This window comes from Gigantopelta aegis, chromosome 9 (genome assembly GCF_016097555.1).
Source record: "Gigantopelta aegis isolate Gae_Host chromosome 9, Gae_host_genome, whole genome shotgun sequence".
In the NCBI taxonomy this organism is placed as follows: domain Eukaryota; kingdom Metazoa; phylum Mollusca; class Gastropoda; order Neomphalida; family Peltospiridae; genus Gigantopelta; species Gigantopelta aegis.
The window spans coordinates 3,071,192-3,084,019 of NC_054707.1; the positions used below are offsets into that span (position 1 = coordinate 3,071,192).

The 12,828-nt window shown below is 37.4% G+C and overlaps 2 protein-coding genes across 2 annotated transcripts in view; both read right to left on the bottom strand.

Annotated features, from left to right (window-relative positions):
• LOC121381974 (protocadherin Fat 3-like) lies at nucleotides 1–10,033 on the bottom strand. Its single transcript, XM_041511415.1, has 8 exons — nucleotides 8,761–10,033; nucleotides 8,168–8,412; nucleotides 7,502–7,688; nucleotides 4,884–5,462; nucleotides 4,136–4,235; nucleotides 2,724–2,764; nucleotides 1,091–1,158; nucleotides 1–310 (listed from the first exon to the last, which is right to left on the bottom strand). Exons 1-8 carry the CDS (start codon nucleotides 9,077–9,079, stop codon nucleotides 272–274), a joined length of 1,578 nt encoding a protein of 525 aa, XP_041367349.1. The 5' UTR covers nucleotides 9,080–10,033; the 3' UTR covers nucleotides 1–271.
• The window catches only part of LOC121380723 (protocadherin gamma-A4-like), a 3,931-nt gene continuing 582 nt past the window's right edge, over nucleotides 9,480–12,828 (bottom strand). The window contains exons 2-5 of the mRNA XM_041509675.1: nucleotides 11,431–11,617; nucleotides 10,787–11,204; nucleotides 9,924–10,114; nucleotides 9,480–9,559 (exon numbers count right to left, since the gene is read on the bottom strand). Of these exons, the coding sequence (XP_041365609.1) occupies nucleotides 9,480–9,559; nucleotides 9,924–10,114; nucleotides 10,787–11,204; nucleotides 11,431–11,617 (876 nt within the window). The remainder of the gene's footprint in view (nucleotides 9,560–9,923; nucleotides 10,115–10,786; nucleotides 11,205–11,430; nucleotides 11,618–12,828) is intronic.

Genomic DNA, 12,828 nt, shown 5'->3' on the forward strand with positions numbered 1-12,828 from the left:
TCCAGGCCATATTTTAATTCCAATCTCGAGCCCTGATTTACATGGAATAATATATCAAGGAAAGAACTGTAAGTAGTTTACAGACAATATTGCTCAAATTATTTCGAGGACCAATTACCATTAATAGTCATGGATCGACAGACTAATATGGCTTTCTTATGATAAAAACATCTTGTAAATAATATTGTAACTGTTTATTGTCACACATAAAACGAGGTTGTTTTCACAAACCACAGAATATAAACATATAACAAATTGGTGCAAAATGCTATCATTCCTTTAGGAACATCGGAGGATCATCTTCCACTATCTGAAAAAGCAAGAGAAAAACTATCTCTCTAATAATGTAATTAAGGGATATGTTTTCTAACTATAAATAACAGCAGAAGAAACACGAGTATTTTTAATATTTATAATTGATAAAAGTAATTCGGTAACTGTCAGAGTGGATCTAATTATTGTTCACAAGACATTGATAATAAACCAGCCTCGGCAGTGTCGTGGTTAGGCCATCCGACATAAGGCTGGTAGGTACAGGGTTCGCAGCCGGTACCGGCTCCCACCGAGAGCGAGTTTTAGCGGTAGGTAGGTGTAAGACCACTACACCCCCCTCTCTCACTAACCACTAACAATTAACTACTAACCATCTGTCCTGGACATACAATCCAGATAGCTGAGGTGTGTGCCCAGGACAGCGTGCTTGAACAATAATTGGATATAAGCACGGCAATAAGTTGAAATGAATGAAAAATGATAATATTAATTTACACAAAACTAGTGGGATTCAAAGTGAATAACTGTAAATAAACTGAAGAACATTAAATTAATATTAACGTGTTTCTTGTTATATGGTAATCTGTTAAATTAACAAGCATTGCTTGTTGTATAGTATAACATGAATTTTCAATAGACTACTGTTTTAAAGTGAGGCTAATTGAAAATTGTTTTACTTTTTTAAAAATATTTACTAGTTATAGATATGTTTCTACCACAATAATTTATTTGCGTCGGTTATATGTGCAGAGATGATAAATTACATTACAATATATTTACATTACTAGATAATAAATAAAGTTAACAGAAAACGTACGATGTCATCTATTGGTAAGCTGTGTTCGTAACTCTCTGGTCTCTCGAGACTGTTCTTTTCCCAGGCCGCTGAAAACAGAACATTCATGTTGTAACGGAATTGTTTTCAAATGTTGGTTACAAAAAATTAATAAAAGACCACATTGAATATTAACTTTGAATTAAAATTTTGAAAATAGCAGGACATGGTTTATTGGTAGAGGATTTCATGGGGTAATATGATGGGTGTACAAGACTGTCAGTGGACCCATAAGCAGGGTTGAAAATTAGGTCTCCCGTCGCCCGTGTTCTTTTCCCAGGCCGCTGTAAACAGTAACGATGGGCGACCATGTTAGGGTAACGGAATTATGGTTCAAATGAACTACAGATTTGGCAGCAGAAGAAATAGAACATGCTCAAGGCTTACAGCGCCCACACTAACTTCGTGAAAATATTACTAGTAGTTCAAAACGTAATAAGTACGTTTTTATGCTTTGCAATAGGCTAACTGGAAGTACTTCGCCATAATTATCTAGTAAGCTAGTTGGTAAAATGGTTTTGCTTTTGTTTCATGGACAGATTTATTTTTCTATCAATATTTATTTTATTAGTAGCCTACTACTGTAGTAATTGCAATATCCAAATTAAATGCGTGTGCGTGCTTCGTTTGTAAGAAGACAGCCACTCCTGAGTAATGTTTTTTGCGTTGCAATAGATAAATCCTGTACTGGAGTTTTTTACCATCTCTTGCATCGACCGGTAATATTGCTAGCCACAAAGTTAATTTCATCCCTCTTGTATCGTCGCATAGAGGACTGCCACCCAGACTAGTTTATATATTACAACACGTGCAGTTCTACCATTATTCTATTTGTATTGCATTATTGTTTTACTCACAGACAATGGAAGTCAAGTTGCATATCTAGGCTATTTTAGCATTTTGTCTTCACCCTTGTATTAAAAATGAGATTTAATCTGTATAATTTTAATGGTAATTTATTTTACCATCTCTTGCATCGCCAAAAATTTAATCTGTATAATTTAATGGTAATCGGTTTGGTATGGGTTGGTATGGGTTTAAACTTAAGCACATGTTTTTATATGAATTTTAAATGTATTTCATTATGACGTTACATGCCAATTCATCGGTTTCCTTTTGAAGCAAACAGACTATATACAGTGCTGTAAATAACTTTTAGTCGAAAAAGACATTTAAATTAGCATAAAACTTGAATTTTTAAAGATATGTTAGAAATAGAATACTGCATTCATATCAGTTAGATACCATTTATCTTACAACTCGTTGTTTACAAACGTATCCAGTTAGTTTTCTCTCGTTAAATACATTTTAAAACAACTCGTAAGATAACTGGTATCGAATGGCCACTCATGTAGTATTCTCTATCTCGCTGCTGTGAAACTAACTACAGGAACAGCCCAATTTGTTCACAAAGTGAATGGCGTCACAGTTCATGTGCTTGTTTCTTGTTGTTTTGGGTTTTTTTATTATTGTTTGTTTGTTTGTTTGACCGTGTGTTGTGTGGGGGGGGGGGGGGGGGGGGATCCAGTGTGTACTGTGAATATGATTATAATGTAATTTACCTCAACGTGATGTATATAGATACATAACATATATTAAAATTTGTATGACATACGTTTCGGCCCTTTCATGTCGTCAACTGCATTAGTAGGACACCTGTTGAAAACAGACAATGACCAGTAAGTAAACTGATACACATGCATGTGTTTTTACACATACACAAATACATACACACATACATACATGCATACATACATACATACATACATACATACATACACACCTACAAACATACATACATCCCCTACTTACATGCATACATCTATGTATACATGCATACAAACATACATACAATACATACATACATACATACACATACTAGCCATACATACATACCTACTGTTTACATGCATACATACATACACCGCATACATGCATACATGCATGCATATGCATACATACAGAGCATACATACATACATAGTTTACATAGCATATATGCATGCATGCATGCATGCATGCATGCATACATACATACATACATACATGCATCCATGCATGCATGCATGCATGCATGCATACATGCATACATGCATACATGCATCCATGCATGCATACATACATACATACATACATCCATACATGCATACATGCATCCATGCATCCATGCATCCATGCATACATACATATATACATACATACATGCATACATACATACATACACACACAGGGGCGGGACGTAGCCCAGTGCGCTCGCCTGATGCGCGGTCGGTCGATCGATCCCCGTCTGTGAACCCATTGGGCTATTTTTCGTTGCAGCCAGTGCACCACAACTAGCATATCAAAGGACGTGGTATGTACTGTCCTGTCTGTGGGAGTGCATATAAAAGATCCCTTGCTACTAATGAAAAAATGTAGCGGATTTTCTCTCTAATGTACCAAATGTTTGACATCCAATAGTCGATGATTAATAGATCAATGTGCTTTAGCGGTGTTGTGAAACAAAACGAAGCAAAACTACATATACACACATGCGCGCACACAAATACATACGACGCACTCATTCAAACACAAGCACGCACGCACACACACACACACATTTATGAAATTAAAATCAAGACATATTTCAAAATGATCGCGTTGGGGTACAGGCTTAGGGTAATGTACCCGAACTATTTGTGTATGGGTGTTGGACGATAAATAATATATTGAATACACTGGTTGCTTAGTAGGGTATGTAAATAACTTCCCTCTCCGTGTGCTATACTATGTAGATACATCATAAAACAACATTACTGGAATAGATTTTGTAGAATTTCAGGATGAAAAGTTGAATTATTGGTTTGGATTTTAAATTCACTGATGTGATGACGTCAGTATTGATGGGTATAGAGACAAATAATATGTTGTTAATTATGGAGAATGCATAAATATTTGAACAGTTAATAATAATATATTAATACAAAAACTAAAATAAATAAAATAAAAAATCTCTTTTGAAATAAGATGCTTTAAAATTAATACTCACATTTTTAACTTCATGTACATTGCTATGGTAACCAATAGTCCAACACCAAACACCATAAGCAAACTTCTAAGTACCCAGTTAGTGACAACGTCGTTGACGTCTGAAACAATATTGATTCTGTCAGTCTAGGCCTATTTATTTTAACTATATATCAGTAGCATCATAATGGTACACACACATTGAATATTGGCATAGTCACAGTATGAATCGGTGGCATTGTAGTAGCAGATTGCCTTCTGTTAATGTAAAGAAACTTTTTATTAAACGAAGCACGTAAAACATTTTGAGTAGTGTGATATACTGTCAAATAATCATTAAGAGCTAGAAACAAATTATAACAACAAAACCCATCACACACCACCTAAAATACACACACGCGCCCACGGACACAAAAAACCGTAACACACCAGGCGCACAAACGGATATTATTTGCAAATAAAAACTCATATACCTGCGACAAACAATTTGACTGGTACCACCGTGTTCTATCACATCATATTGATTTAATGATAGATGCAAAAGCTAGTCTAGTGAGCGCTTGCGGAAGCTCCTCAATATATATATAAATATTCCTCTGGCTATGCTCCTATAGTAAGATTTATAATAACCATGGGTGTATTAAGATGAACTGTAGACATTTCAAATCAGCTTTTCTATCATTTTAAACAAGGGTGTGGGAAAATGAAGGTGGAAGTCTCCCCAATCTTTGTGTTGATATACCCAATTAATGAATGGTATGACTTTTTACCTGGTTCACATGTAACAGGTGCAATAGATACACACTCGACTGGTTTCTGCGTGGTGCAGTTGACGGGTGGTGAGCAGTCTTCAAACACCACACTGGCGTGAGCCTCGTCTCTCAAATTTACATCGTCAACGTCGGTGACCCGCACCTTCACTGTTTTCACCAGATCCGACGACGTTGACTGCTGAGATGGAAATGTTTTTAACACCATCGATCCCGTTGACTGATCTACATACACGAAATCACCAGCACCACTTGACACAGAGAACAAAACATCTGAGTCACCGTCAGCGTCGTTCGTTTCGAGTTTTAAAATTTCTGTATTAAGTTCTGTCTCGCATGGGACGAATACTTTGAAAACCGTTTTGGTAAATTTCGGAGGATTGTCGTTGGTGGGTTTTAAGAGAATCTTCACAGTTCCCGTGACACTCTTTGTGGAAGCTCCAGAATCCCTGGCTTCTATAACGATGCTGTGAAATTCCACACCGCCTGTGGCTGTATCGGCGTCCAGTGGTTTCATCATGGTAAGTGAACCTGTTAGGCTGTCAATGTGAAAAACGTCCGTCGAATTCTCACCACTACCTGTAAAATATAGTAACACTTTAGATTTTGCTCCAAATCCAACCAGGGTATGTGCCTCTAGACTCATAAAGTGGCGGACTTGACAGCTGTGGTGGCAGTACTCATGATGGGTGTCATCAGTGAGGCAGGGTATGCTCACTTTTCGCAAACACCTGCTGTCATCAGTGTTGTGACAGTGATTCATGAGTACATGTCATCACAACTGTACTTACTCCAATGAGTTGTTTCCGGTGCTAATTTTGATTTCTTATTTCTGGTTACAGGTGATGACCAGGTCACCAATGCCATACAACCAATGAAAAACTACAGGATAGAAATTCATTAGACATAGTATAGTTAACCTGACATCCATGTGTCTGTGACGTGTAAGTCAGCAACAAGTGCAACGGCTGTAAACAACTTTTGGTTAAAAAAGATGTTAAAATTTGCTTAAAACCTGTTTTATAAGGATATTTAAGAAATAGAATAATACAGGAGTGGCCGTTAAATACCATTTATCTCAGAACTCGTTGTTTAAAAACGTATCAAACTCACTTTCCTCGTTAGATGCATTTTAAAACAACTCATTGTGAGATAAATGGTATCTAACGGCCACTCATGTATTATTCTCTATTTAATAAACTTGTATGGGAATGGCAGTCCTTTAAGGCGGTGCAAAAAGGATGGAATCTCCAGTAAAGGATCTCCTCGGGAGTGGCTGTCCTAATAGATAGATGAGGCACTAGATAGAGATTCATGGAATCGACCACTATTTTACCAAATACCCATTCAACTCTGCATTGTGCAGAGATACGGTCCTGATCACGTATTATGATTTTGTCGTTCAGATTTGTATTGTGTTGTTATGATGTTAAAGTCTCAGACTCTGTTAGAGTCTTAAGTCTAGGCTCTAAAAGGTTTATAAGCACAGGGCCAATGGCTGCCGACTCCCTGTGGGAAAAGTCCAATATATAAAACACGTTTTGCTGGTCATTTATAAATCTGAATGCTAAAATTGTTGCCGAATTAATTATTCACAAGGCAGCCAAAATGTCTTAACACAGTGGAGACTGCTCATCTCAATCAACTGTGATTTGTGTTTCGTCTACAGGAGGACTGCCATCATACAAACACCCTTGCTAGAATGTTCGTAGCAGGACTAACATTTCCAAGAGAGCACCGAGTTTCTCCTCCCATCATGTATACTAAGAGAAGCAATTGTTATTTGTTAGTCATACAATAATAATTGGTGGTGCGACTACGTTATGCCCATTCTTGTATCATTATATCACGTAACAGTATAGATAAAGTTTGTTTTGTGTAATGACCTCACTAGAGCACATCATTTTAGTAATCATCGGCCACTGCATGTCAAATATTTCATAATTCTGATATATAGTAGTAGAGGAAAGCCATAACATTTTTATTGGCAGCAAGGGATCTTTTATATGCTCAGCATATTACTCAGTCTTTGGTGAGATACCAGGTGTTAGACACTGGTTTTGAAGGAAAAAAAAACAATCGGAGAATGGGTCCACTGAAGGGTTTGATCCTATGACGAAAGCACCTCCAGCAAGGACTGTACCGACTGTGCTAGATCCCGCTCTTACAAACAATGTAGACCCACGTGATCTGACTAGATCCCGCTCTTACAAACAATGTAGACCCACGTGATCTGACTAGATCCCGCTCTTACAAACAATGTAGACCCACGTGATCTAGCTAGATCCCGCACTTACAAACAATGTAGACCCACGTGATCTAGCTAGATCCCGCTCTTACAAACAATGTAGACCCACGTGATCTGACTAGATCCCGCTCTTACAAACAATGTAGACCCACGTGATCTGACTAGATCCCGCTCTTACAAACAATGTAGACCCACGTGATCTGACTAGATCCCGCTCTTACAAACAATGTAGACCCACGTGATCTGACTAGATCCCGCTCTTACAAACAATGTAGACCCACGTGATCTGACTAGATCCCGCTCTTACAAACAATGTAGACCCACGTGATCTGACAGCATCTTTTACCAACAGAAATGCATGTAGACTCACTTGACGTCGCTAACTGGATACTGTATCGTAGATCACCATCAGAACCGGAGTCCTCGTCAGCAGCAGATACTCTGAGGATTTCGTGTCCGGGAGTTACATCTTCTCGTACAGAGACGTCAGGAAACATACCCTCGTCCTCAGCGACTGGATCTTTCCAAACAGGACTGTGTTCGTTTACTGGCAAAACCTACAGTGGCATTTATTTACAAAGTTAGGTCACTGAATAGCCAGTGCTACGATAAGGATGAAGAAATAGGCAATGGTACTTCGAAACTGTTTTGATTGGGTAAAGACACACACATATGTTCTGTAAACTGTGATATGCGAGGATAATCAAATATTAAATTAAAGCCGTGGAAAAAATCAAAGAGGTATGACTTGGGGCATAGTCACCTTACACTATGGTCACGCTAGTGACATTTCAAGATATAAACAGCTTTAAAATATTTGGTTGGTTTACAGAAGAAGTTAGTACAAATCCATGGAAATGGAAAACATATAACATTGTCTCCGTACGCCTGACAACCAGTGAAAGATAAGCTGCTGACATACTGATGCATGGCGATACCATGTGGTAGTGTTTAATTCCAGTTATGCATTTATGACCTCTAATATCAATGTTATTCTTAACGAAATTATGAATGTGGTATAACAAACGCCACATACCGTGACATAAACCAACACTGCCGCTGTATGAGGGTGGTCGCTTTGTGGGAAATCTGTTAATTTAACAACTAGAGTATACACGTGACTCTCGCTCCGCTCGTAGTCTACTTCACTTCCATTCACATACAGCTGTAGACCAGTCACGTAGAATACGTCATCAGTGTTGCCTTCCGTTATAGACGCGCTGATATTTCCGTTAGACCTAGAGTCTGCGTCTGTGCAGTCAACAGACGCGAGGTGCTGTCCTGAAGAAGAAATTCGTCGATCTATTAGAGCCAAAATATGTTTTATCCACTGTTAGTGTTTCTGAGGTTGTGGTGCAATCTCTCTCATTCATATTATATTAGTCTGTTTTGTTTCTACATTCCATTGTTTTTAACTGGTGTGTTCATTATTGAAAAAGACAAAGTAAAGAGTTATTATTAGCCTACTGAATGTGATATTTCATAAACGTCCATACAATCACTATACTGGTTTAAATATTAATTCTACAAGATAACGTATATCGTTACAAAATCCCCCCACAAGTAATATTTATAATTGCTTATCAAAGCAAGCAACTAGTATGTTAACCTATTAAATAACCAACTCACTATCAGCTGAATTTTCTGTGACTGTTATGTTAATGATGTCATCAGTGCACACTGGCGAGTTGTCGTTGATGTCGGTGACAGTGATATTTAATGTCATACTGACGCTGTGTCCCGCTTTATCTGTTACCATTACAGTCACATTGTCGAAGAACCTAATCCCTGCTGGTCCATCTCTGTCCACAGGTTTAGCAACTGTCAGATCACCTAATGACGAATCTATGTTAAAGTAGTCACTGTCACCGCCTGCAACAAATGTAAATACAGCTTGAAACCTTACAACTTCACATATGTATATTATTGTAAAACAATATATTGACATATATGTTATCAATGAGGTACTCCAGCATTTTACATGTCATTATTTTGCCTACATTCACTTCAATGGTTACAAACTGCAAGTCCATGGAAGAGTTCTATATTTACGTCTTCTTCTACATTGGCAAAAGACGCTCTGCTATTGACTGGATATGCGATGGATATTTTCTAAGTACATGTAGTTTGGATTTTTCGCTAAGGATTCTCGTTGAAGCCACTGTTTATGCCAAGTGGTAACACATTACCATTAGCAAATGAATTTAAGAAAATAATATTAGAAAAGGATTAAATACCAATTCTCAATGTGGTCATTAAATATCTTAAGCTTTATCTATTCCCTGAGCCTATTCTGTGCAGGTTTCGGTTTTCTGAGCTTAGTGGTTCATGAGGGATGAAACATCATGTTATGGATCTCGTAGGGGACTACCGATTCTTTTAGGGGTGTACACCTCATAGTGGATCATGTAAGCAATCACGAGTTTGCCTAAAACACCAGTTCAACTCTGCGTTGTGTAGAGATACGAGTTTGATCACGGGGACACGGTTTTGTCATTCAGATTAGGACAGCAATTAATCACTCTCCTCAGGGGGTTTTCATGGCAAAGTCAGCTAAGCATAACGTCTGGTAAAGACAAGAATCTGGCCAAATCAATGGCTTCCTCCGATAGACATCTTAACATTGCACACGCACGCACGCGCGTGCACACACACACACACACACACACACACACACACACACACACACACACAGACACACACACAGACACAGACAAACACACAAACACACACCATACCACTCTTCACTTTGGTATCACATGTTTTAGATGTGTAACTGTGAGTGTTCGTACCACTAATGTTAAATGTTAATACATCTCCCTCATCCCTGTCCGTGGCTGTGAACGCTCCACACGCTGCTGTTCCTGGTTTTAGTTCTTCCCGTATCGATATACTGCTGATAGTCACTTCTGGCGCTTCATCATTCACATCAACAACCATTATGATTAGGGTTGAATTAACCACATGCTTACCATCAGATGCACTAGAATTAACAAGAAGAAATGTTTTATTTAATGACATAGTCAACGCATTTGAATTTCCATGTATATGGATTCCGACAAATGGTTAAGGACCACACAGATAACAAGAGAGGAAACCTTATGTCACAACTCCACTGTGTATCTTTTTCCATTATCAGCTAGTGATCTGTTATATGCACTCTCCCACAGACAGGATACTATATATATACGGAGGCCTTTATTTCACCAGTTATGGAGCACTATCTGGAACAAGAAATAGACCAACGGGCCCACCCTAGATTGACGTGCTCACTTTCACACTGGGTTACATACGGATTTAAAAACGATGTGAATGATGACTTAGCCAGAGGACTGAAACGTAATTTAAAAGATCACTTTGTGGCTAGCTAGTTGATGGATTTGTATATAGCACCTTCAAGTCACAGGTAATGTTTTAAATTAATATTTGGATCCCAAGTATCCATGTATTTATTTGCTATACAATCACAAAAAAATATATATTGCATAGAAAATGTGGAAATGGGATGTAGTATTTTTACGAGATATAACTGAAACTTATTTATCCGTTATAAAAATCACCAAAAACTAATATTGCTTTCAAACTTATTTGGAATTGGGATATATTTTATTAAACAACAAGAAAATTGGTATTATTTTAAAACTTTGTTGTGTACCTTATTAAGGCCGTGTATGAAGTTTCAGTTTCAAAATCGAAGGCCTGCGCGATATTCACATTATTAGTCCCGCTCTGTATGTCAACTTTATCTGTATCTAATATTGTAAACGTCACCGAATCTTGGTCAGCATCAGAATCTGGCAGTGTTAAAATAGTCTCTCCAATACTTGTGTTTTCCTGTACGTGAAGCACGTACAAACAGTCGATCACTGGCAGGTTGTCGTTCACGTTATCCAGTAGAATCCAAACAGTTCCTCTAGACGTCCTTGGCGACTCATTGCTGTCACGTGCTTCCAGGACCACATCATAGTACTCCACACCTCCGGTAGCGTCATCTCGATCAAGGTTTGCTCTAGTTCTTAAAACACCAGACTCCATATCCAGTAGAAATATATCCTCAACTACAGATCCTGCATCTGAAATAATGTTAGATGCGTATTTGGTAAAATGTTAAATGTAATACTAGTATTAATATAAATATCAAAACCTTGAATATGAGTATAATTTATAAAATCATACCTTCTGTAATAAAAATGTTTATTTATACTGCATATAAAATACCTTCACGCTAATGGGTATTGTTCTCAAAATACATTTGTGTATTGTACTTTTATTTGTAGTCAACAATAGTTGTCTACTTACTCGTAGTCACTGAGATAAGATGATATGTAACAATTCCATCAGTTCCCATGTCATCGTCGGTAGCTTCAAACGTTGAAATGTTAGAACCTGGAGATATATCCTCTGGAATCCTAACGTCTGGAAATCTTCCATTGCTGTCAACTGTTGGACTTTTCCAAACCGGACTCTTTTCATTAACTGGCAATATCTTTAAAAGTAAAATGTGTTATGGTGGTACATAAATAATGTAAAGATAGGTCCTATGACTTCAATAAATATATCAGTATTTTTTAACTTCGCAGAACTGATATCAACTATCATGTTTTGAGTATGGTTATCATATTAAATCTAAAATTCACAAATAGCAAACACACATGTATCGTTATCACCAATAATGTTTAATTGGTATGCCTGCCTCAATAGCTCAAAAGATATCGTGGCAAGTCTGCAAAGTTGCGGGCGATTCGGTGCCATAGGTTTGAGTCCCAGCAACGGCATGGGACAGTTTGTGAGACCAGAAAGGATTTAATTATCCCCTGCGTAAATGTGCTAATATCTATGTATGTAACGTTCAACCTTAACATAGATATTCATACATCAATACAATACAAACATACATACATACATATATAAATCAAACCAAATAACATTCCTTATTCTTTTATTTATTAATTTTATTTATTTATTTGTGTTTACACTACACATTTTTTAAAATAAAAAGTTCAGAAATGGAGTTCGAGGTACTCACTAATTACGGAACACATGAATGGAAAATAACTTAATAATAATAACATCCTGCCACTTCATAAAAGCTCATGGATGGTGTCACTCCAGTCATTTTACCAAGTCGTACTGTGTGGCTAGTTCCTTAGACTATTATAGGGTGTATACTACCAAATCAAATCCCATAGACGACAATAGTAACATATGTGGCTAAAACTCCTACCTGCAACGTATCAACCGACATAAACGCCACGGATATAAATACTACCACCCCTTACACTTAAAATGAATCAGAAAAAAATGGGGGTCAAGCTGCTCGTTTCTGAGATAACGGGTAGCGTCTATGACTACCCTAGTTTCGCACAAAATTCGAGTACTTTTTTTTACAGGTACCCCATACATGTTTCAAGCACAAGGCTACTTGACACATTGGTACTAGATGAAATAAAATTGCATATTTTTTTTACCCAGATGAAATTATTATTTTTTACAACCAACACACTCACATTTATAACCAATCACTGGACTTGTGGTGTTCACTTCTCTATCAAAAGTTCGGTGCACCTCGAACTTTGACCCAGCCGGAAGTTATTTGGTTTAGTACTACCTATAGGAGTATTGAATACTAATTAAGTCAGTAGCAATAAGTTATGTATATAGTTTAAGGACCGTTCGGCTCAGTATTAGGCTACATAA